At 41.4% G+C, this 26,592-nt stretch overlaps 1 protein-coding gene and 2 pseudogenes across 1 annotated transcript; 1 reads left to right on the top strand and 2 right to left on the bottom strand.

The window, feature by feature from the left end:
* Window positions 1-382: 382 nt before the first annotated feature.
* On the bottom strand, window positions 383-4,524 carry LOC123148358 (disease resistance protein PIK5-NP-like; annotated as a pseudogene).
* A 1,736-nt stretch (window positions 4,525-6,260) lies between these two features.
* On the top strand, window positions 6,261-12,289 carry LOC123148360 (disease resistance protein Pik-2). Its single transcript, XM_044567750.1, has 4 exons — window positions 6,261-6,470; window positions 6,999-7,278; window positions 7,802-8,877; window positions 9,941-12,289. The coding sequence occupies exons 2-4, from the start codon at window positions 7,219-7,221 to the stop codon at window positions 12,054-12,056; spliced, it is 3,252 nt and encodes a 1,083-aa protein (XP_044423685.1). The 5' UTR covers window positions 6,261-6,470; window positions 6,999-7,218; the 3' UTR covers window positions 12,057-12,289.
* Window positions 12,290-14,077: 1,788 nt separating this feature from the next.
* LOC123150060 (small ribosomal subunit protein S13, mitochondrial-like) lies at window positions 14,078-26,308 on the bottom strand (annotated as a pseudogene).
* Window positions 26,309-26,592: the final 284 nt, after the last annotated feature.

Genomic DNA, 26,592 nt, shown 5'->3' with positions numbered 1-26,592 from the left:
GCGTCGATGTCAAAACCTTCGCCGAGGCTTCTCTGCTCTTGATACCGCCCCACCAACGTTTTTGTCATGGCGGTGAGCAATCTATGCATTTCAAGATCTCATGATTCATTTCATTTTTACCGTTAAAAGAACAGTGTATATATGGACATGTACCTTGGCTAATTTATCCTGTTTCTATATGGTGATGGCTCATGGAACAGGAAGATGAGAAGATCCATAACAATTGGCTCGCGCTGCTACAAAAGGTTGCGAGTTTGACCAAGGGGATGGCTGACCTCTCGGTTTTACCAGGGTTTTAGTTAGTCTTGGAGCGAGCTGAGAGCGTGCGTCCCATTTTTGAGCTGGTGTCATTAAGTTGGAGCCATTTTTTTTTACATTTGTTACTGGTCATTGACAAAAAAGGGTTTCTCCCGCTTTATATTATAAAGCAACCATCATCACAATAACTGAGTGGACCGATACAAACACACGCCAACACCGCACACAACACACACCCAAGACAAGATACAACCAAGATTTTGAAGCAAGGAAGCAAGCAAGCCTGAAGAAGAATAGCCGCCATGTATGTATATAGTTGAAGATGATTGCGATGAGCAAATAACCAATTACTCTGCAAATTAAGACTGCGGACGGTATAAACAAAGTGTGTTAGTGATCGGTCTGTTGGTCAAAGAAAGAAAGATCCAACACGCGGATTGATTACGAGTGGGAAGCCACACAGACGGATTACCTCCGAGCAAGGAAGAAACCCAATCACGGTGCTGGCTGCTGCTTCCAGGATCTACTCCTCCTCCTCCTCTTCCTTGATCTCAGCGCCCGTCCCCGCACTGCTGCTGGAGAGGGAAACCTCCTGTGCCAAGCTCTTCTTCTCCTCACGACGCTTCATCTCATTCTCAGCGCCACTCCCACTGCTGCTGCTGGACAGGAAAACCTCCCGTGCCAAGCTCTCCTGGGCTGGGAAAATCCCTGGCTCGCGGCCAGAGACAAAAAAGAGGATCTTGTTGAGATGCTCCTGGGCTTCTTTCCTCACGGTGTCAAAAAAGAGGATCATGCACGGGCTCCTGCTCTCTGCTGCTCCTCCATACCATTCCTTGCTGCATCTAAATTCGACCCACCCGAGGTCTCGGAGGTGCTTGATACCCAGCTGAGGGTCTTTATTTGCAGGTGCAGGTGGCCCACCGTAGAACTGGAACTCGAAGACGAGCTTGTGCAGCTCCGGCATCGCTCCTTCCTGGAAGGTGACAACCCGTGGCATGCGGCTGTCAACAACGAGTTCCCTCAGGCATGGGAACCCTTCACGGCTGATGGCTATGGGATCTCTCGGGACAACTTCCAACCTTAGCGTGAGAAATTTCAGGTTGGGCATCTCCCGCAGAATCTTGAGATCCTGCTCCTCCAGTTTGCACATCCTGATGTCCAAGGACCCAAGGTCCTTGAAGTGATCCTTGATCCACCCTGGAATTCCCATATGTTTTCTGCCAACGATTAGCCCGCCACTTTCATTCAACCAATCAATAAGTTGAATGGACAGGATCTCCCCAGCTAACTCGGACACAAGATCACTCTTCTTCCAGGCTTGGCGGACGCACTCGGGCACTCCCTCCAATTTCAAGAGCTGACTAGCTTCCCAAGGCAGTGCACTGATGGTATCGTCTAATTTTAAAATCTCCAGCTTCTTGAGCCCTTCGATTTCCCTTGGTACCTTCACCAACCCTGTATCACTCAAGAGCAGCCGCTTCAAATTCTGCAGTTTCCACATCTCACGAGGCAGCTGTGTGAGCCCTCTGTTGAAACTCAGGTCCAAGGTCTCTAAAGGCTGCAGGTCCCCAATTTCATTGCCTAGCCTTGTGATGCCTGCTGCACACACCACCAGTGCTTTCAAATGCTGCAACTTCCCAATCTCCAGAGGCAGCTCTTTGAGCTTGGTGCACTGCAGGTTCAGATTCTCCAAATTCTGGAGGTTCCCGATCTCATGTGGTAACTCCGTGATCCTGTTGCTATAGCTCAGGTCCAGAGTCTCTAAATATTGCAGACCCCCTATCTCCCTAGCTAGCTTTGCCAGCTTATCATTGCGACTCACAACCAGAGTCTTCAACTGTTGTAGGTCCCCAATCTCACAGGGTAACTCTGTGATCCATGTGAATCTTACCTGCAAAGTCTCCAGATGTTGCAGCCTTGCTATTTCCGTTGGTATCTCACTGATTCCTGTCCCTTCTAGGCCGAATAGGTGCCTCACACGGAGCAGTCCACATATATCCTTCACATGCTGATTTCCAAGGGCCTCGAAATCCAGAACAGATATCCAAAGAGACTGTACGAATTTAAGATAATGATGATGATATTGAAGATCCAACACTCGCACACGTTCCAACTTCTCAAAAGGGACACATCTCTCAGCACCTTCAAAAACAACAAGTGATCGAATCTGGGACCAATCCAGTTCCAACAAGGTATCCACCACCTGCACCTCACCATCATCAACTTGATAATCGTCGATGCATAGCCGATGGACTCGACATGCATATGCCAATCTGATGTCGGAACTGCAAGTAATGAAATTATCTTCACGCGATTTCCATCTAAGGAAATTTCGCATCATCGGGTTCATTTGGTAGTAGGGCATGTCCGATAAACCCTCTAGACGCAGCATCAACCCTCTGTTGCAAAGCTCTTCAAGATAACCTTTTGCTATATCCTCTTTATAAGTAAATCCTTCAGCAACCCATCGCATGACCAAATCATTCATGTGAAAAGGGTAATTCTCAGGGTATACACTGCAGTACAACAAGCAGGTCTTCAACATATGGTGAGGAAGATCGGTGTAGCAAAGCTGCAAACTCTCTACCAACGGTTCAAACCTTGGAGTGTTCTGAATTCCACTTTGCTTAACTTGCTTCTCAATGATATCTTGCACATCACGTGCCTTTACATGTACCCCTAGTTGTTCTTGTTGCTCTCGGAGGACCATTGCCATTGCTGAAAACATGCAGAGTAGTGCTAACGGCACACCACCACACATGAGCACAATAGGATGGTCACTGTCAAAACCTTCTCCAACCATGTCAGGCTTCATCCTAGTGGCTACATCCACCCCATCAGGTCCGTATAGCCATCTTGGCTTACTCCAATCAGGATTTAATCTTGACAGGGGACCAGATTTAGGATTCATTCTTTTTATTTTTTGCAGGAAACATTTAGGATTCATTCTGATGCAGAGCTTGTTAGTACCAAAATGATCGCCTGGTACAGAAGCAATACGAGTTGTGATGACAATTCTACTGCCGAGATTATTTTTAGGGAAAGAGTTGCTGATGATCTCCCATTCTTCACGATGCCATATGTCATCAATTATTACTAGGTACCTAGGCAAGTTGGTTGCACAAGAGAGTTAATTAGTAGACAGCTTGACCAAATTAAATTCAGAAATCCAGGACTGAAATCCTGAACCTGGCAGTGAATATTTGTAAAATGATTAACTAAATTTAAACTTTAATACTAATTTGCACACCTTTTGTCATCTAGGAAATTCGATATGGCGTGGATAAGACCTTTGTCCTTGCTTCGGTGCCAGCAGGGGCTTCAGCTCCTACTTGCTTGAGAATGCTTGTGAGAACCTCCTTCATGTTGGGAGTTGGAGTGACAGACACAAAAGCCCGGGACTGGAACTTATTTCCAATCTCCTCGTCCCCATAAACAAGGCTGGCAAGGGTTGTTTTCCCCACACCAGCCGTTCCAACAATGGATGCCATTTTGAGATGCGTCGCCTGCACCGTTGTGGTCTCTTCTTCTTCTTCGTCTTCTCCTCCTCCTTCTCCTATCAGGTATGTGATGAGGCCATTCTTCCATCTGTCCATTCCAAAGATGTCCGCCGCATCCTTGTGAACAAATGGAGCTCGAGGAGGCGGTATTCTGGGGTTGTTGTTTTTCTTCCTTGAAAATAAGCTGGAGATGGGCTGAGCAGACTTGTTCTTCCACTTGTTGCGGCACCGGACCGACACCTCATCTACTCTTGCCCTGAAATCTTGGAAGGGGCTTGCTTGGATCTTGATCTGCACCATCAAGTGCTTGTTTTTGCGGCTGGGCTCCATGGTGAGTATGAAGTCATCGACAGCGTCCTCCATATCAGCGGCGAGATCCAGCGCTTCATTCTTCAAGTTTTTGGACTCCACATCAAGAATCTCCTTCCCCCATATCATCCAAAGGATAGAGTGCACAGACTTGAGGTTGGATTTGATCAACTTGACGTCCTTGCGAGTCCGGCGCCAAAGCTTGTACTGGCTGCCCAGTAAAGCACCCAGCTTCACCACGACGGGTCCCAAGGCCCCTGTGGCAGCGGTCACAGGAGCTTCCTCCATGGATCAGCTAGGCCGGATGCACTAGACTGGAGTGCCACCGCCGAAGAACATCCCTGCTATCACTCTCTCTCTCTCTCTCTCTGCCTCTCTCTGTGTGTGTATGTGTGTGTGTGTGTGTGTGTGTGTGTGTGTGTGCATGCGCCGGTCCGGCAGCCAATCTTGTGAATTGTGTCTATCTGGGTGAAGCGTACACGGCCTCCAAATGGTCGCTTCTGCTGGTCATCAGAACAGAAATGAGATTAACTTAACGCAACAAGGAGGTGAGAGAGCTCGTCAAACCGGCTTTGATTACAACCAACATGAAAATGGTTCTTTCTCTTCATGATCTGGCAAAGCGGGAGTAAGTGGTGACAGAGAAGATCAGCTTCTTTCAATTTTTTCTAATGAATGGCCAGTCCCACAAGGGATCTCAAAGATCAGCACCAAATTGACAAACCAACAAAAGCCACAAGACATGGAAGGTTGCCTAATTTCTTGTGTCCTAAAAAAGAAAGCCTTTATTTATTTTTCCTCTTCTTTTCCTTTTTATATTCAAAAGGTTTTTAATTTTACTTTCTTTTCTTTTGAAAAAGCACTAACTTACTCTTTTTGAATTGTTTGGATTGCTTACCACATGTGTCACATGGTAAGCACTAACTTACTCTCAGTGGCTTGAATATATATATAAATGAATATCACTAGCAAAGAAAGGAACATGATGCTCTCCTTTCCTTGATAAAAGAAGAACAAGATTATTTTCTTTGGTGTGTGACATGGATTGGCATACTTACTCCAAGAATAGGATGTCAGTGGATGCTTTCCTTAAAAAACGAGCAAAGCCTCACTATATTAATATTAGTAGAGTACAACGGTGACCAGTGAATGACCCCTCAAATTAATATTAGTACAACGGTGACCAGTGAACATGGCATGCCAAACTGTGATCTCAAGACAAAAAAGCAAGCCTCGTAATATTACGGCCAATATAATAACGCTTGCTGTCTTGTGAAGCAACGAACATATATACTCCGAAAATAAATAATAGATGCTTTTCCTTGTCAAGCGAGCAAAGGTACTCCATGCATGCATCAGCCAAAGCAGAGAGGGCAGCAGCTTTCTTCGCCTCCAACTCGAATGATGATACCCGTGTTTATTTTTATGGGCGACATGACCAAAGCGAAAGACAAAGGCACAATGAAAAAGGCCGCATTATACCTTCCTCCCTCTGGTTATGCCGTAATGATATGATCTTTGACTGAATCAATGTCTCTTTTTCTTTTTCGCAGGCTATCTATATGTGTGCTGCGTGGTTGCAACCATGGTGTTACTGTCGACAATTATGAAATCGTGGATCTTGGTTATAGTGCTACTCCTACATATGTTCTCGGATTATATCTAGTTGATATAGAGTACATCTGCGATTGCTGTGTGTGATTCTTGTGGTATAGAGGTCAGGAGAGTTGTATTCTTAATCATATAAGAACAACATTGTGCCTGCCAAATGAATAAATGATGCTAATGATGACATTGCACAATGACAAAGTCGGGGTGGACATCAAAGTCGGAACAAAATCTAATGATTTGAATCCTCCAATATCTCTGAACAAATCTTTTGAATCATAATTTCTCCCTCTTCCTGGCAATTTTTTAGTTACGTGGTCATAGTTAAATCAGAAAAACGAGTGCCTTGTGAACTGGTAGTTAGACCAATAGATTGTACTACAATGTACTGAAATGATTTAATTGCTGCCGCGACCTTTATATGCATATCATGGGCTGTTTTTTGGCCTTAGGTGCTGATATGTGCATAGCCAGGAGAATGGATATATGTGTCTTAATTAGTAATTAAACAGAGTATAATTAATTAAGTAGTTATCTTTGGCCATTAGCGCACATATATTGGTATACTAGTACTATTAGCTGCTGCTACCAACTGAACCGGTCCTCCTAATTTCTCCACCGCCTTCTTTCCCTTGATTGGCGAGCTCCTTTGAGTCACTCCCAGTGTCTTCTTGTTTCCACCAGTTCGTCCATCTGCCTGCCCGGGAACGACCACGCCATCCATAGGCCTCCGCTGCTGCCGCCTTTGACGGCGGCCACTGACTGCTAGTGCCTACTCCGTGGCCAGAGTCACAGGTGCCCATCTCTGGTCCTTGCCCTCCTTGTTTTTCTCTCTCACTTTTTTTTTGAGGGAAGATCGAATTAATCAAGCGCATAGCTTCTTGTTTGTTGCCAAGTTGAAACTGCCAATCAATTGGAATTTTTGAACTATCTAATTTCTAGAATTTCTTCAACATTGATTTCACAGCTCTTCCGTGTCAGTTTGCGGGATAACAAAATGAAGTTCATATTGTGGTTAGCTGGACAGATCTACTAGTCGTGATACAGTAAAGACTAGAAGATCTAGCATCTATCAGTGATTAAAATTTCACCACAACGAACAGTACCAATTGCCATGTTTTTAAAGGTTATTTGGTTGGGGACGATTGAGTACTCACAAGAATTGTTTCATGTTCTGACTGGACTGTATTTTTTTCTGAAGGCTGGGTATTCTGAATACCAAGCTGACTTGTCTATATGGGTCTAGCGTTTTCTAAATTAACTTCTCACCACGATTTATGGAATGATGACAGCCTGTACGATATTTTGCCATTTCTTTTATAGATTGAAAACTGCTGAGGAGGTGGGAAGGGAAGTGAACTCTGTCTATTCTTGATCTGAACTTTCTGCATAACTCATACTTTGCTGCGCTTGCAACAACGGAGAAGAAGATGAAGTTTGTGGTGGGTCATTACGAACAACCATGAAGATTCCTTTTGGCAAGCAGGGTTGGCGGCCTTCGAGGGTGTGTGTCCGCCTGTGCACCTGACGCATTCGAGGGTGGATGCCCTGGCCAGTGACTGATCAAGATTCCTTAGTAACCAGCTTATTGTCCAGTTTGCAGGTGCCTCCTATGCTCCCCATCTCCATTTTCTGTTCTCTGGTAGTTATTTGTTCCCTTGCCATGGCAATTGATGTTACCAACCAACCATCATCATTGAGTGTGTTTTTACTCAATTAATTAGCACTGTGACATATAAAAAAAGCATAAATTGGAAAATGCCATTCAGTAAATTCTTGAAGTGCATAATGTCCACAATTTCCTCAGCATCATATGCAAGCATAGACATGGGATGAGAAACTTTAGGTATTGTTTGTTTCCATTTCATTTTGGGCAGGGGGTAACATAGTGGTGTTGATATATGTTGTGGTTACCAATTCTGTAAGCCATGATATATGCATAAAAAATTGGGTGTATTGTTTAACGGTATTAGGTAAAACTTAAGTTTACATAGGTTCCTTTATTAGGACAATTTGACATTCACAAGAATTATTACATGATCTGATTAGACATGTGGAGCCTTTTTTCTATTTAATTATTTTCGATGGTGACCGTACCCTTGTCTCTCTTTTTTCATCTTTCATAGAGCAACAACAACAGGGGACAGATTGTATTGGTGAAGTCTTGCACAGAAAAAAGAAGACCTTTATTGAAAGCAGAGGAGAAGATGGAGTTTGTAGTGGGTGCTTCGGAAGCCACCATGAGATCTCTCCTTGGCAAGCTGGGCGGCCTCCTTGCCCAAGAGTACACTTTGATCCAGGGTGTCCGCAGTGACATCCAGTACATCAACGACGAGCTCGCCTGCATGCAGGCCTTTCTTGGCGACCTCGGTTCTGCCCTGGACGACCATGATCGCCGGCTCAAGAACTGGATGAAGCAGATCCGTGACATGGCATATGACATGGAAGACTGCATCGATGATTTTGCTCATCGGCTCCCTCAAGACTCCCTCAGCGATGCAAGATGCTCTTTCATCGCGACGGCAATCTACGAGGTATGGACATTCTGGCCTCGCCGAGACATTGCTTCCAAGATTGCCGAGCTCAAGGTACGGGCACAATACATTGCTGAGCGACGCAACAGATATGGAGTAAACAACCCAAACCCAAGAACAAGCTCTGGAGCCGGAGCAACCCATGCTGTTACGTATGGCATTGCTGAGCATTTGGTTGCAAGCCGTCAGCTCATCCGCACAGAGAACCCCGTGGGAGTGAAGGTGGACATGGAGAAGCTCGGGGGTTGGCTAACCAAACGTGATAAAGGCTCTCATCGAGCTGTTGTGTCCTTGATTGGATTCGGTGGTGTGGGAAAGACCACCATTGCCATGGCACTGTACCGAGATTTCAGGAATGAATTTGACTGCCGGGCATCGGTCACGGTGTCTCAGAACTTTGACGAAGATGAAGTCCTCAGGGATATTCTTGGTCAAATCAAGCCGACAGATAGTCAAATCAAGCCAAAGGAGGAGAAGGAGGGCAGCAACACAGGGAAGTTGGAGAAGAAAAGCCTAGTGCAAGACATTAAAAGCTCAGTGAAGCGAGTTGTGCCAACGCTCTCTGGTCACAGGCCGCAAAGAAATGATGGCAGCACGCAGAGTAAGGTAGAAACAATGAACCATGACCAACTTATTGAAGAACTCAAAAAGCGGCTGGATGGAAGGAGGTACCTCCAAATCATAGCTTTGCTTTTTCTATGTATAGCTGTTTATTATAACAATTTTATTCTTAAGTATGTACACTGATGACTGAAAAATGGGAGTTTTTAAGAAAGAATAAATATGAAGTTATGTATGTAGTGGTGCCTTGCTACTAAAAACTAATTTTGTTAAACTTGCAAAAGGAATATTTGTGCAATTTTTATAACTGAACTTCAACTTGTTACCAATAGCAAATTTAGTACCGCTGCAAATATACAGAACCTAGTCTATGTTTCAAATTAATATAAACAACATTTCTTTCAGAAAAAATATTACACAGTCTAGTACTTAACTTGGGTGCGTTGCACAAGCCATGCCAGACCAAACAAATTTTACTATAAATTTGAATTTCTGCAGCGTTGAGAAAAAGGCAGCAAGTAACATACTAAATTGGACCGAAAAAATTAGAAGTAAAAAAAGAACTATGTCCCTCCAATTCATAAAAAGATGACAATTTGGACATAGGTCAGTTTGTACTTGTTGCGTTTGTGTTGAATTTGAATACATATAGGTTTACTCTTGGACTGTTGAGAGGTTTTTTTGTTGTTGTGAAAATGTCCAGTAAGGGTGGCCTAAGCCCACCTAAACATTTTCACTAACGGCAGAAAAGCGCGCATCGATTGATTACAGTAAGAGCAGTTAAGCAAAAGCCCAGCACAAAGGGCGAACAACCAAAAGCCTGAGCCATAGTACAATCGCCTGCCACCACTGTCATCTCTCTAGCTCATATGTAATAACTGACCTCACGCATGTTCTTTCCCTATCTTTAACATTTTAATACATGGATGTCTAGCCTGTTACACCAACGAGACATAGCTCAAATTAACTTTTCTAGGTAAATTATCATCTTAGGTTTTGAAAAAAAAAAGTGAGGAACTATGTATTGTATCACTAACGTGTAAATAAACATAAAATTGGGCAGATCTAGGTGAGCACGACATTGGTGTGATGCATTTCTTTCTCACTTGTATGAAGTTAAATAAGCTAGCACATTTCTTCTCACTTGTATTTAAACCTTTTTCTTGGCAGGTATCTCCTCTTGATTGACGATATATGGTCCGTAGAAACATGGGAGACCATTAGAAATTGGTTGCCACATGATAATACAAAGGACAGTAGAGTAATAGTAACTACAAGATTTCAAGCTGTTGGTGCAGCGTGCTCAGAAAGAGATGGAACTGATTATGTGCATACAGTTAATGTTCTAAGTGATGCCCACTCCAAAAGCCTATTTCATCAGAGTGTTTCTGAACCCCCAAGCAGCAAAGAAGGTGAAAGAATGGATACAAGATCTCAAGCTGATGTTCCTAGTGTTTCTACCGAGTCCTCCGAAGGAGATGGAACTGATAATCAGCCTTCAGCTCATGTTCAAAGGAGCAAGGTTGGGGAGAAAGAAGAGGTTCATATGGATATATGGAAATATTGCGGGGGGCTTCCTTTGGCCATAGTCACCATGGCTGGCCTTGTGGCCTGCAACCCGCAAAAACAGAGTGATCATTGGAGTAAAGTTTGCCAGTCATTATTTCCAGAGCAAGTGGCTCCCCTTACATTGGAGGGGGTCACAAGGATACTTGATTATTGCTACAATGATTTGCCAGCAGATCTCAAGACCTGCTCATTGTACTTGAGCATATTCCCCAAGGGCTCAAAAATTAGTAAGAAGCGTCTGACCCGGCGGTGGATATCAGAATGTTTTGTTGCTGAGAAGCAAGGGCTGAGTGCAGAGGAAGTTGCAGACACATACTTCAATCAACTTGTAAGCAGGAAGATAATACGTCCTGTGGATCACAGCAGCAATGGGAAGGTAAAATCCTTTAAAGTTCATGACATGATCCTTGAATATATCGTGTCCAAGTCAAGCGAAGAGAATTTTATTACTGTTGTTGGTGGACATTGGTTGATGCCAACTCCTAGCAACAAAGTCCGTCGACTCTCCATGCAAAGCAGTGGTTCCAAGCATGGGAAATCAACAAAAGGCATGAACTTGTCACAAGTGCGGTCACTGACAGCATTTGGAAGCCAAAACCGTCGACTCCCATTCCATTCGTTCAATAATGGAATAATACAAGTGCTTGATCTTGAGGGCTGGAAGGGTTTGACAGTTAAGCATCTGAATGACATATGTAAAATGCTTGTGCTGAAGTATTTGAGCCTCAGACGAACAGAGGTTTCTGAGATCCCATCAAAGATCGAGAAGCTCCAGTATCTAGAAACTCTTGACATAAGGGAGACAGATGTTGGTGTGCTGCCCAAAGCTTTTGGACAGCTCAAACAGCTCCGTAGCATGCTTGGAGGGAACAAAAACACAAAGAAGGCTTTGAAGTTGCCACATGAGAAGAACAAGGAGCCGATGAAAGCACTTCGTATCTTGTCAGGGATTGAGATCGATGAGGACTCATCAGCTGTAGCAAGCCTTCATCAGCTGACAGGGCTAAGGAAGCTTTCCATTTACAAGCTCAATATAAGGGAGGGCGGTCAGACCTTCAAACAATTACGCTCCTCCATTGAGTACCTCTGTAGCTGCGGTCTGCAGACATTGGCAATCAATGATGAGAGCTCTAATTTTATCAACTCACTAGACACCATGACCACTCCTCCAAGATACATCATCGGCCTAGAGTTGTCTGGCAAGATGGAAAGGCCCCCACAGTGGATCAAAGAACTCAATAACCTCTATAAGCTGACCCTTTCTGTGACGGTTCTTCGGACTGATACTTTCAAGCTCATCCAGGACCTACCCAAATTGTTTACGCTCACCTTTACACTCAGTGCAGCCAAGGATGATAGAGACATAGTGGACATTCTTGAGGAAAATAAACAGCTTACCGACAGGGAGATCATTATTCCACCTGAAGGATTCAAGAGTCTAAAGCTGCTTCGTTTCTTTGCAACTCTGGTGCCAAGGCTGAGCTTTGCAGTTACAGGAAAAGAGGTAATGCCAGCACTGGAGAGGATTGATATGCGGTTTGAAGCCTTTGAAGGGATTTACGGCATTGAGACTCTCAAAAGCCTCCAAGAGGTGCATCTCAGTGTCGGTAATCAAGCGGATGAAATAACCAAGTTCTTGGTAGATGATTTGAAGGACACCCCCAATTACTTGGATCAAAAGTACGCCAGCAAGTGGCCAAAGATAATCACAGAGTGAAGAGATTGGAATATGCCACATTATCTTTCGGTTGAAAAACAAATCATCTGGTACGTGTTGTATAATTAAGTGGGGGTTGTTTCGTCAAGTCTGCGTCGCCTTCTCGAGGGCTAAATAAACAGACTGCATCCATTATTGATTCTTGTAATACATATGTATGTGGTACTGCTGAATCCGTCACTCATTATTGTAATTCGTACTTCTATTAAAATGTTATACTTCCATTATTGATCTATTTGAACTTACCTCGTGTTCGGTTGTGGTATGTATATATCCCACAGTATGTGTTTGATTGAGATTTCTGTACCCTATATTTAACTGAATAGCAGTCACATGGTTCAGTTGGTGTATAGAGGTCTCTTGCCCAAAGTGCTGGAGTTTTAGGAAGGTAGGTTGCCTTCAGATGCATGCAGGCAATGTAAAGTTTGTGTTAACCTATTTTACCAGGAACTCCCGCTTTGTACATGTTTGATTGTCTTAGCGAAGCAAAGAAGGAACCCCCGTTTTGTATATCAATGCTCGAAGATTTCTTCTTTGCGACCATACTGTAGCAAACTACGCCATGTTTTGTGTTTGGAAAAAGCCAATTTTTATATTTGGACATTTACAACAAAGTCATTTATTTTATCATAGGAATTCCCGAATGCATATAAGTTCAATACTACCAGGAACAGTTTTTGAAATTTTGGCTGTGCATACAACCAAAATGTAAGGTTTCAGAGAGCTCAGGAGAGTAGATCCTACACATAGTCATTTATCACAGAAATAGGTGCTAATCTAAAGAACAAACCAGGAGCGTGGGAGAGAGAAGGAATGATGTGAAGTGTCAGTATGATCTGCTGCCAAGAAACAGAGTAGTTACTACCACTGCATGCATATTGCATAGCGTGTCGATATGATTTCCTGGAAAAAAACATTAAAGCTTGTTTGTTCCCAAAGAAAAGGAACATTTTATTTGGGAACAAACCCCAAATGTATATTAATGCTCAAAGATTTGTTCTTAGTGACCATACTGTAGCCAACTACGACATGTTTTGTTTTTGGAAAGGGCCGATTTTTTGTCCAACTCTGGACATTGACAGCAAAATCATTTTACTGTATCATAGAAAGTTTGTCTCCCTACACATAAAGTTCAATATTGCCGGTGAAAGTTTTCAAAATTTTGGCTGCTTATACATCCAAAATGTAAGGTTTCAGAGAGTTCAGGAGAGTAGATCCTACTCCCAACCATTTAGCACAGAGACGAAAGTTAGGGTTAAACTGAAGAAAAAACTAGGGGAAGGGGGGAGAGAATAGGGTACCTCATCTCGGCTCTGAGCAAAAGATTGATAAGAAGTGTCAATATGATCTGTTACCAAAAAAAACAGAGATTGTTACACTACCACTGCTTGCATAGCGTGTCAATATGATTTGCTGGAATTGAAACATATAGAACACATTAAACTGCAGCATGCTTACTGACTGTCCATTTCACACTTCATCTTCTAGTGATGCTATATTGACTTGAATTGCACACCTGATGACTGTTCACTTGTAAAGTATATTGGTGGTAGCACAGCTCTTCTGTGATTATGGTCTTTCCCTTTAGTTACACCTTCTGTTGAGATGCAGATATGCTTTTATCTGACCATGCACTGAAAAACCACAACACTGTTACAATGCCCAGGAGCAGTCCAATGATACAAAAGCATAGTTGGGACCAGAGCTGATCTTATTAAGGTAAGAATATGACTTTTGAAACTAAGACATGAAATGTTAGATAAACCACAAATTAAAAAAAACACAAAGTTGAACCATCCTTAAAGAACCGAAGGGAATATAACAAGGCTAGGATACAGATTCACAAATATCTGATATCAGCATTATCATGCCTTTATTTTAACTTTTTTGGCACTATAATGAACATGTATGACTTATAGGTGCAGGAAAGAGATGAATAAGATGAGGCTTCAGACCTACATCAAGGAAATAAGCTATGCTGCAGAATCACCATAGATACAGAAGCACATAAAACATTAAACTGAATTTAAACAAACTAAACTAGTTGAATTTGAAAGTTCAGGAAAGTCCAGCAGAGGCCAATTGGGAGGCACCTAGCATTTATTATTGGATTAATTGCCAACAAACAGTAGCACAGTAATGCAGTATAAAGAAAACAAAAAAAACGGAGCTAAATAACGGCAGCATGACTAATTATTCCTAGGAGGGTCACGGATAACTTCTTGGTAACTCAAGCCCTCTTTTCCTTGCGAGTCCTGCCATTGGTCTTTGTTCTCTGGCCACGCACCGGGAGCGCATCCTCGTGCCGGATGCCCCTGTAGCATCTAGTCCCCTCTAATCTTTCGATAGCCGCACTCTTAAACCGTCTCTGTAAAGCACACCAAAGAGCACTACTCAGTAATTCCATTTATTATGATCAAACAAAAATGAAAGATGCAGTGAGCAAAAGGACAAGGGGAATGGCTTACTAGGTCTCCTCCAATCATGTACTTTGCGATCCCCTCACGGAGGGTGATGATCTCCTCCTTGGAGAGGTCCTTGGTGACCTTATTTTCCAAATTGAGCTCTGAAAGGATGTGACGGCCGCGTGCCCGTCCAATGCCATGGATGGACTGCAGTGCGCACTCCACCTCTCTTGTGGTTAGGTATCAGAACACCAGCAACACGACTGGAATCGATGAACCCACCGAGACCGAAACCTCCGTCCTGACAAGTCAATGATAAAAATAAGAATGGAGTTAGCAGCATACATCTGTTGGTAGCAATCTTGTTATGACACGAAAATGGCATTTGTTGCTAGTAAGAAAGCAAGTATGTAAGAACAAGAATGAAGCACTCATTGCTGGTAAGAAGGTGTTGCCAAGTAACGAAAGAAAGGGCAGGTGTTGCCCGGACACATATCTGGTATCTCTCTGCTCTGTTTGTCTCTATGTTCTTTGTGAAACCTGGAGACAGTGGAAGCGAGAGATAAAGAGAGGGCTGTCGCCAAGGAGAGGGATACATATAAGGGGACTTTTTATCTGCAGGATTAAAGGAAAGAGAATAACAAAGGGTTCTTCATATAACACCCACATAAGCATGTACGCTGCTGTGCAAAAAAGAAAAAAGAATCACTATCCGGTAACATGCTAGGTGGACGGCAGGAATTCATGATTCAGAAGCAAACATCCACACAAACACCAAGATGGTTCATGATTCTGAATGCACTCAGAAGAGCAGCAATGCAGCTAGACCCAGTGGAACAGTGAACTAGGACTAGCCAGACACCAATGGAAATGGAAGCTCAGTCAGGAATAAAAACAAGCACCTGGCGTGCAAGCAGGCACGTAGGCTGACCCAGTGGAGATTCCACCGGCCTGGAGACAAGGAAGAACCGGAGCTGCCGGCGCTCGCCCGGCGAAGGAACGACCACGCGCGTGGCTGCTGCATACTCCCGCCGTCGAGGGTCACGTGGTCGTCGTCCGCGCCCGCCGGGATCTTAGCTTGGCGAGGGATGCGATGACCGGAAGAGGACGGGCTCTTTTTTTTTTTTTTTGAGAATTCGGAAGAGGACGGGCTGAATGAAGCTTACTTCGATGGATCATGGTGGGCCGTCCAGTGTCTCTGAATGAAGCTTACTTCGATGGATCATGATGGGCCGTGCAGCAGCTCAAATAAAAAACAAAGTAAGCAATTGGGCCAGTAGTTGCCCGCCCAGCAGCATAGGACTGAGAGCGACCAGCTGATAAAACTTGAACGTTCCCTCAAAAAGAAAAAAGAAACTGATAAAACTTGAACCCCTAAAAAAAAGGGCTGATAAAACTTGAGCATCCTAAAAAAGAAATTAAGTCCCTTCTTGTTTTTCTTAAACCGTGCAACCGCTCGCCGTGTCAGCCGTGCGGTGCGCGATCCCCCCACCCCCTAGAGATGATCAAGATATTAGGAAGATGCATTAGTCACACCAAAGCTTTTGATATGAGTTATTTTAGTATCTACTCTCGTGAGCTCTCTGAAAACTTACTCCTTCGGTTCCTATATAAGTTTGTTTTAGAGATTCCAATATAGACTACATATCAAGAAAAATGAGTATATCTACACTCTAAAATACGTCTATATACATCCCTATGTAGTCCATATTGAAATATCTAAACAGACTTATATTTAGGAATGGAAGGAGTACACTTTGGATGTGTACATAGCCAAAAATTCAGAAAACTTTCATTGGTAATATTGAACTTTATGAGTTCCAGACTTTTTATGGTCAAATATTTTTTCATGCATCAAGCTTGAAACTATCGGTACGGACACCATAAAGGGTCAGCTTACAGAGGTTATTGAGATCTTTCATCTAATTTAAGGGTCTTTCCATCTTGCCAGACAGCTTCATACCACTGATGTATCTTGAAGGAGCGGACATGGTGTCCATTGAGTTGATAAAATCAGAGCCGCCTCATTGATCGCAAGAGTCCGTAGAACACAGCTTATATTGAGCTTGAAGGTCTTACCACCCTCCCTTATATTGAGCTTGTAAATGGCAAGCTTTCTTAGCCTGGTCAGCTGACAAAGGCTCGCTACCGATCTCAATTCCCGATAGAATAAAAAGTTCTTTCATCGGCTCCCCGTTCTTCTCATGTGGCAACTTCTTTGCGTTTTGTTTCCTCCAAGCATGCTACAGAGCCATTTGAGCTATCCAAAAGCTTTGGGAAGCACCCCCAACATCTGTCCGAACTACCCGTTTTAATTTTTGGAAGGGGATATACTAAGGCAAACCACCCGAAAAATTATTGGGTCATGGCAATTCCTAGTGACTCAGTCATGCCAAGATACAGGGCAATTCTTTCACCTCCATTGCATACAACCAACACTCCCAAACCAGGGTTTCTAAGTTTTTTCATTTCTTTTGCTTTTTTCCTTTGGTTTCATTTCTTTTTAACCGGTTATCTTCAGTTTTTCTTTTTTATTGACTTTGCGTTGGTTTTCTTTGTTCTCTTACTGGTTTTTTGTTTTTCTTTCTTTGTTATACTTTGGTTTTCTTTTGTTTCTTTTTTGGTTTCTTTGCTTTTTTGCTTTTCTTTTTGTTTCTTTATCAGTGTTTATCCGTTTGCTTTTTTTTCAACACATGTCTGCTTTTTTCTCGGTACACAATGTACATCTTAAAAGCATAGGTGGATTTCTTTTGTGATATCTGATACGTCTCCAACATATCTATAATTTTTGATTGCTCCATGCTATATTATCTACTGTTTTAGGCAATATTGGGCTTTATTATCCACTTTTATATTATTTTTGGGACTAACCTATTAACCGGAGGCCCAGCCCAGATTTGCTGTTTTATGCCTATTTCAGTGTTTCGAAGAAAAGGAATATCAAACGGAGTCGAAACGGAACGAAATCAACTGGAGAAGTTATTTTTGGAAGGAAATCAACCCAGGGAACTTGGAGTGCACGTCAGGGGAGATACGGGCTGCCCACGAGTGTGGGGGGGCGTGCCCACCCCCTTGGGGCGCGCCCCCTGCCTCGTGGGGCCCCCGTGGCTCCTCCGACGTACTTCCGGCTCCCATATATATCCACGTACCCTAAAACTTCTAGAACAGAAGATAGATCGGGAGTTCCTCCGCCGCAAGCCTCTGTAGCCATCAAAAACCCTCTCGGGACCCTGTTCCGGCACCCTGCCGGAGGGGGGGAACCCTCACCGGTGGCCATATTCATCATCCCGGCGCTCTCCATGACAAGGAGGGAGTAGTTCACCCTCGGGGCTGAGGGTATGTACCAGTAGCTATGTGTTTGATCTCTCTCTCTCTCGTGTTCTTGATTTGGCACGATCTTGATGTATCGCGAGCTTTGCTATTATAGTTGGATCTTATGTTTCTTCTCCCCCTCTTCTCTCTTGTAATGTATTGAGTTTTCCCCTTGAAGTAATCTTATCGGATTGAGTCTTTAAAGATTTGAGACCACTTGATGTATGTCTTGCCGTACGTATCTGTGGTGACAATGGGATACCACGCGATCCACTTGATGTATGTTTTGGTGATCAACTTGCGGGTTCCGCCCATGAACCTATGCATAGGGGTTGGCACACGTTTTCATCGTGATTCTCCGGTAGAAACTTTGGGGCACTCTTTGAGGTTCTATGTGTTGGTTTGAGTAGATGAATTGAGATTGTGTGATGCATATCGTATAATCATGCCCACGGATACTTGAGGTGACATTAGAGTATCTAGGTGACATTAGGGTTTTGGTTGATTTGTGACTTAAGGTGTTATTCTAGTATGAACTCTAGGGCTGTTTGTGACACTTATAGGAATAGCCCAACGGATTGATTGGAAAGAATAACTTTGAGGTGGTTTCGTACCCTACCATAATCTCTTCGTTTGTTCTCCGCTTTTAGTGACTTTGGAGTGACTCTTTGTTGCATGTTGAGGGATAGTTATATGATCCAATTATGTTATTATTGTTGAGAGGACTTGCACTAGTGAAAGTATGAACCCTAGGCCTTGTTTCCTAGCATTGCAATACCGTTTACGCTCACTTTTACCACTTGCTACCTTGCTGTTTTTATATTTTCAGTTTACAAAAGCCTATATCTACCATCCATATTGCACTTGTATCACCATCTGTTCGCCGAACTAGTGCACCTATACAATTTACCATAGTATTGGGTGTGTTGGGGACACAAGAGACTCTTTGTTATTTGGTTGCAGGGTTGCTTGAGAGAGACCATCTTCATCCTACGCCTCCCGCGGATTGATAAACCTTAGGCCATCCACTTGAGGGAAATTTGCTACTATCCTACAAACCTCTGCACTTGGAGGCCCAACAATGTCTACAAGAAGAAGGTTGCGTAGTAGACATCAAGCTCCTTTCTGGCGTTGTTGCCGGGGAGGCTAGGTAAGTCAAGGTATATCTTTAGGTCTTGCAATTGAATCTTTTTGTTTCTTGTTTTAGCACTAGTCTAGTTTAGAAAAGAAAATTACAAAAAATGGAATTGATTGTGTCTCACACGCTTCACCTTTTTAATATCTTTCGTGAGTATGATGGAAAGGATAATTGTGCTCAAGTGCTAGAGGAAGAAATCTCTAAAATGTTTGGCACTAAATATTTGAATGATGAGCATGATTGCAATGTTGTTAGTACGAATTCTTTGAATATCCATGATGCTAATGATGATTGCACTAGTTATGTTAAAAATGTCTCCTATAAACATGTCAATTTTTGTGGAGTAGATTGGGTTTGTAAGTATGCACCAAATAGGGAAGATAGATATTGCAAGAGTCATAAGTACCTAGAAACCAAATTGTTGCAAGAAGAGCTAGATGAATGTGCTGAAAATTTATCTTTTCTTAGCCCTACTTGTGAACTTTGCAATGAACGCGATCATTTTAGTACCCAATGCAAATTGTTTCATGAGCGTATCGTGTCCAAAAATTGTGATGACTTGATTTCCCTTGCACATCATAATGAACTTAGTTTGCTCTTGGGTTATGAAGAACTGAAACGTAGAATTAAGGATATTCCAAAATTTGCCCTTGATAAAGTTCTTCATTTTGATATAGAGAAAATTTATATGTATTGTGCGGTGAATTGCATTGAAAATCCTTATATTGCCAACTACATAAAGAAAAGAAAACAAATAGAGGATGAAGAGAATGCTAATGAAAGGGAAGAGACTTCCCAATATCCTCCTATTATTTCTTATGATGAATCAGGTAACGAGGAGGAGTCTTCTATTCAACCAATCTCATTAATAAGGAGCTCCAAAAAGAGGATTGAACCCACACATGATGTGGTGAAGAAGAAGAAAAGAAAAAGGAAGAGAGGTAAAAAGGTATCTCTCCCAAATAAAGTTGCTCCTATTATTTCTTTGCCTCATGAAAATGAAGATGATACACTTGATGATGATCTTGTTATGCCTATTGCTTGTTGTGATGATTATGATTGGGAAGATAATGATACTCCTTATGATCTTGAAAATCTTTTTGGCACTTGCTTGGAAGAATACGATAATAATGTTTGCTATACTATTGGTGCTATCCATACTATTAATGATGAGAGTAATTATGCTTATGATATGAAAAGGCCCAAGCTTGGGGAAGCTATGTTTGATGAGGATGACATATTTGAAAATATATTTGCTGCAATTAATGTTTGTCCCAAGCTTGGGGATGCTATGTTTAATAATGATGATATTTTTATCCTCTCAAGTTTTGATATGCAAAGTAGTTATGATGATATCATGCCTTTCACCTATGATGATTATATGTATAAAAGTGGGTTTGGAAGAGTGTCAACTTTAGGAAGTAGTAATCCCACAATATTGGAGGATGTTGAATCTTATAATATTTATGGAAGTGGATTTGGAGAGGTCATGACTTTATTTAGTGATGTATCCACTATTTCGGAAGAGGTTTCAATCGATTATGATGAGAACAAAGTTGCTACTGATGATGATTATTGTGATAAAACTTATGCTATAAAGAGTAGTGATGGTTATATTTATGAAACTTGTCATGATTATGAGTACCCTTTCTCTGAACATTACTCTTTTAATGTGGAAACAATTTATAGTACTCAAGTCTCTTATGATACGCCCACTATTCCTAATGAGAAGAATTTTGCTTATGTGGAGAGTAGTAAATTTTCTATGCTTGTAGATCATGAAAAGAATGATTTAGGTGCTGGTTATATTGTTGAATTCATTCATGATGCTACTGAAAATTATTATGAGGGAGGAACATATGCTTGTAGGAATTGCAATAATATCAAGTTTCCTCTCTATGTGCTTAAAGTTTTGAAGTTATGCTTGTTTTACCTTCCTATGCAAGTTGATTCTTGTTCCCATAAGTTGTTTGATCACAAAATCCCTATGCATAGGAAGTGGATTAGACTTAAATGTGCTAGTCATATTCTTCATGATGCTCTCTTTATGTTTCAATTCTTATCTTTTATGTGAGCATCATTAAAATCATCGTGCCTAGCTAGGGGCGTTAAACGATAGCGCTTGTTGGGAGGCAACCAAATTTTATTTTAGTTTCTTGCTTTTTGGTTCTGTTTAGGAATAAATAATCCATCCAGCTTTTGTTTAGATGTAGTTTTGTGTTTTAATTAATGTTTGTGCCAAGTAGAACCTTTGGGAAGACTTGGGTGGAGTCTTTATGATCATGCTGTAAAAAACAGAAACTTTAGCGCTCACGAGATTAGCTAGAACTTTTTAATGGAGAGTGCTATTTAGTTGATTATTTTTGCAGATGATTTCTAAACAAATTCCTCAGGTCCACCAATTTAGTTTGGAATTTTTAGAGTTCCATAAGTTTGCGTTAGTTACAGATTACTACAGACTGTTCTGTTTTTGACAGATTCTGTTTTCATTGTGTTGCTTGCTTATTTTGATGAATATATGGCTAGTAAAATAGTTTATAAATCATAGAGAAGTTGGAATACAGTAGGTTTAACACCAATATAAATAAAGAATGAGTTCATTACAGTACCTTGAAGTGGTGTTTTGTTTTCTTTCGCTAACGGAGCTTACGAGTTTTCTGTTAAGTTTTGTGTTGTGAAGTTTTCAAGTTTTGGGTAAAGATTCGATGGACTATGGAATAAGGAGTGGCAAGAGCATAAGCTTGGGGATGCCCAAGGCACCCCAAGGTAATATTCAACGATAACCAAGCATCTAAGCTTGGGGATGCCCTGGGAAGGCATCCCCTCTTTCGTCTTCGTTCATCGGTAACTTTACTTGGTGCTATATTTTTATTCACCACATGATATGTGTTTTGATTGGAGTGTCATTTTATTTTCTTTAGCGCTTGCTGTTTGAATAAAATACCAAGATCTGAAATTCTTAAATGGGAGAGTCTTCACATAGTTGCATAATTATTCGACTACTCATTGATCTTCACTTATATCTTTCGGAGTAGTTTGTTGTTTGCTCTAGTGCTTCACTTATATCTTTTAGAGCATGGTGGTAGTTTTATTTTGAAGAAATAGATGAACTCTCATGCTTCACTTATATTATTTTGAGACTCTTAAATAGCATGGTAATGTGCTTAAAATCCTAATATGCTAAGCATACAAGATTTGTAGGAATTCTTATGAGTGTGTTGAATACTAAGAGAAGTTTGATGCTTGATAATTGTTTTGAGATATGAAGATGGTGATATTAGAGTCATGCTAGTTGAGTAGTTGTGAATTTGAGAAATACTTGTGTTAAAGTTTGTGATTCTCATAGCATGCACGTATGGTGAACCGTTATGTGATGAAGTCGGAGCATGATTTATTTATTAATTGTCTTCCTTATGAGTGGCGGTCGGGGACGAGCGATGGTCTTTTCCTACCAATCTATCCCCCTAGGAGCATGCGCGTAATACTTTGCTTTGATAACTTCCAGATTTTTGCAATAAGTATATGAGTTCTTTATGACTAATGTCGAGTCCATGGATTATACACACTTTTCCCATCCTTCCACCATTGCTAGCCTTTCTAATACTGCGCACTTTTCGCCGGTATCATACACCCACCATATACCTTCCTCAAAACAGCCACCATACCTACCTATCATGGCATTTCCATAGCCTTTCCGAGATATATTGCCATGCAACTTTCCACCGTTCCGTTTATTATGACACGCTCCATCATTGTCATATTGCTAGCATGATCATGTAGTGGACATCGTATTTGTGGCAAAGCCACCATTCATAATTCTTTCATACATGTCACTCATGAATCATTGCATATCTCGGTACACCGCCGTAGGCATTCATATAGAGTCATATTTGTTCTAAGTATCGAGTTGTAATTGTTGAGTTGTAAGAAAAATAAAAGTGTGATGATCATCATTTTTAGAGCATTGTCCCAAGTGAGGAAAGGGTGATGGAGACTATGATTCCCCCATAAGTCGGGATGAGACTCCGGACGAAAAAAAGAGGCCATAAAAGAAGAGAAAAGGCCCAAATAAAAAAATAAAAAAATAAAAAAATAAAAAAATAAAAAAATGAGAGAAAAAGAGAGAAGGGACAATGTTACTATCCTTTTACCACACCTGTGCTTCAAAGTAGCACCATGATCTTCATGATAGAGAGTCTCTCATTTTGTCACTTTCATATACTAGTGGGAATTTTTCATTATAAGAACTTGGCTTGTATATTCCAATGATGGGCTTCCTCAAAATGCCATAGGTCTTCGGGAGCAATCGAGTTGGATGCACACCCACTTAGTTTATTTTGTTGAGCTTTCATATACTTATAGCTCTAGTGCATCCGTTGCATGGCAATCCCTACTCACACATTGATATCTATTGATGGGCATCTCCATAGCCCGTTGATACGCCTAGTAGACGTGAGACTATCTTCCCCTCTTTTTGTCTTCTCCACAACCACCATTCTATTCCACATATAGTGCTATATCCATGGCTCACGCTCATGTATTGCGTGAAGATTGAAAAAGTTTTGAGAATGTCAAAAGTATGAAACAATTGCTTGGCTTGTCATCGGGGTTGTGCATGATTTAAATACTTTGTGTGGTGAAGATAGAGCATAGCCAGACTATATGATTTTGTAGGGATAACTTTCTTTGGCCATGTTATTTTGAGAAGACATAATTGCTTTGTTAGTATGCTTGAAGTATTATTATTTTTATGTCAATATGAACTTTTGTCTTGAATCTTTCGGATCTGAATATTCATATCACAAGTAAGAAGAATTACATTGAAATTATGCCATCTAGCATTCCACATCAAAAATTATCTTTTTTATCATTTACCTACTCGAGGATGAGCAAGAATTAAGCTTGGGGATGCTTGATACGTCTCCAACGTATCTATAATTTTTGATTGCTCCATGCTATATTATCTACTATTTTAGGCAATATTGGGATTTATTATCCACTTTTATATTATTTTTGGGACTAACCTATTAACTGGAGGCCCAGCCCAGATTTGCTGTTTTATGCCTATTTCAGTGTTTCGAAGAAAAGGAATATCAGACGGAGTCGAAACGGAACGAAATCAACTGGAGAAGTTATTTTTGGAAGGAAAGCAACCCAGGGAACTTGGAGTGCACATTAGGGGAGATACGGGCTGCCCACGAGGGTTGGGGGGCGCCCCCCTGCCTCGTGGGCCCCCCATGGCTCCTCCGACGTACTTCCGTCTCCCATATATATCCACGTACCCTAAAACTTCCAGAACAGAAGATAGATCGGGAGTTCCGCCGCTGCAAGCCTCTGTAGCCACCAAAAACCTGTCGGGACCCTGTTCCGGCACCCTGCCGGAGGGGGGGGGGAACCCTCACCGGTGGCCATCTTCATCATCCCGGTGCTCTCCATGACGAGGAGGGAGTAGTTCACCCTCGGGGCTGAGGGTATGTACCAGTAGCTATGTGTTTGATCTCTCTCTCTCGTGGTCTTGATTTGGCACGATCTTGATGTATCGCGAGCTTTGCTATTATAGTTGGATCTTATGTTTCTTCTCCCCCTCTTCTCTCTTGTAATGGACTGAGTTTTCCCCTTGAAGTAATCTTATTGGATTGAGTCTTTAAAGATTTGAGAACACTTGATGTATGTCTTGCCGTGCGTATCTGTGGTGACAATGGGATACCACGTGATCCACTTGATGTATGTTTTGGTGATCAACTTGCGGGTTCCGCCCATGAACCTATGCATAGGGGTTGGCACACGTTTTCGTCGTGATTCTCCGGTAGAAACTTTGGGGCACTCTTTGAGGTTCTATGTGTTGGTTTGAGTAGATGAATTGAGATTGTATGATGCATATCGTATAATCATGCCCACGGATACTTGAGGTGACATTGGAGTATCTAGGTAACATTAGGGTTTTGGTTGATTTGTGTCTTAAGGTGTTATTCTAGTACGAACTCTAGGGATATTTGTGACACTTATAGGAATAGCCCAACGGATTGATTGGAAAGAATAACTTTGAGGTGGTTTCATACCCTACCATAATCTCTTTGTTTGTTCTCCGCTTTTAGTCACTTTGGAGTGACTCTTTGTTGCATGTTGAGGGATAGTTATATGATCCAATTATGTTATTATTGTTGAGAGGACTTGCACTAGTGAAAGGATGAACCCTAGGCCTTGTTTCCTAGCATTGCAATACCGTTTAAGCTCACTTTTACCACTTGCTACCTTGCTGTTTTTATATTTTCAGTTTACAAAAGCCTATATCTACCATCCATATTGCACTTGTATCACCATCTATTTGCCGAACTAGTGCACCTATACAATTTACCATTGTATTGGGTGTGTTGGGGACACAAGAGACTCTTTGTTATTTGGTTGCAGGGTTGCTTGAGAGAGACCATCTTCATCCTACGCCTCCCGCGGATTGATAAACCTTAGGTCATCCACTTGAGGGAAATTTGCTACTGTCCTACAAACCTCTGCACTTGGAGGCCCAACAACGTCTACAAGAAGAAGGTTGCGTAGTAGACATCAATATCCGTTGGACATTTTTCGAATACAAGATGTACATTTTTACAAAATACATGTTTTGACAATTTTTTCAGTACACCGTAAGATTTGTTTCCAAATACACATTGAATATTTTAATGGCAATAAACATCTTTCTAAATTATGCAAACATTTTATTTTGCATTGTATAAGCATTTTTTTTAAAAAAAAATTACGGCCATTTTTGGGAAACAGGTGATTATTTCTTTAAAATATCAGGTACATTTTTAATGGAAACAAACATTTTTAACCATCATGAACATTTGTTTGACATTATGTATAACATTTTGTAAAAATGTCATGACATGTACATTGTTTTAATGGTGCAAAACATTTTTTACATTACAAAAACATTTTTGTTGCATTGTATACACATTTTTTGAAATTTTCACATTTTTTTGAAACACAGGAATATTTTTTATTGGCACGAACATTTTCTTAAAGTTATCAACATTTAATTAAAACCATGCTAACAACTTTTTTTATACTAGGTTAACATTTTTTCAAATTCATGTTTAAAAATTTTCTGAAGTAAATTTAAGTTTTTGAAATATATGAATTTAAAATATTAATAAAAGAGAAAAATGAAACAAAAGAAATTCTAGTCACATCAGCATGATGTCAGCATGTACTGGACCGGTCCACCACCGCTCTCTATAGGCTTGGCAGCGGTGTGCCTCACAGTAAGTGGCACATAGCCATGACTGCGAGCGAGCAGTTGATAAAACTTCAGATGTTCTAAAAAAAGCCAATAAATCTTGAGTATTCAAAAAAAAAATGTTTTACTTACCTGCGCAATCGGTCGTACTATCAGCGTGCATTAGTTACACGAAAGCTCTTGATATGAGTTTTTTTTATTGTTTGCCCCAGCTTGTTAGATTTTAACTGTAACATTCATTTATTTGATAAGTGAGAAGCTGTCCGTAGCATCTAAACTCTCCTGAGCTCTCAAACCTTACATTTTGGATGTACACATAGCCAAATTTGTTTTTAAAAATATTGGTAGATTTATTTTCTTTTGCACTATCCGAACACATAATGGATGAAACAACTTATACCTTTGTCGCTCAAAAGATACAATCTGAGTGGCATCACAATAGTGAGC

The sequence above is a fragment of the Triticum aestivum genome, chromosome 7A, assembly GCF_018294505.1.
Source record: "Triticum aestivum cultivar Chinese Spring chromosome 7A, IWGSC CS RefSeq v2.1, whole genome shotgun sequence".
NCBI lineage: Eukaryota > Viridiplantae > Streptophyta > Magnoliopsida > Poales > Poaceae > Triticum > Triticum aestivum.
The sequence above is the reverse complement of the archived record's forward strand: the minus strand, read 5'-3'. Positions and strand labels throughout refer to the sequence as shown.

Coding starts and splice junctions, on each gene's coding strand:
- LOC123148360 (XM_044567750.1), top strand. CDS start 7,219: ATGCCCTGGCCAGTGACTGATCAAGATTCCTTAGTAACCAGCTTATTG. Junction 7,279..7,801: donor GCTTATTGTCCAGTTTGCAG/GTGCCTCCTATG, acceptor CATCTTTCATAG/AGCAACAACAACAGGGGACA. Junction 8,878..9,940: donor AAGCGGCTGGATGGAAGGAG/GTACCTCCAAAT, acceptor TTTTCTTGGCAG/GTATCTCCTCTTGATTGACG.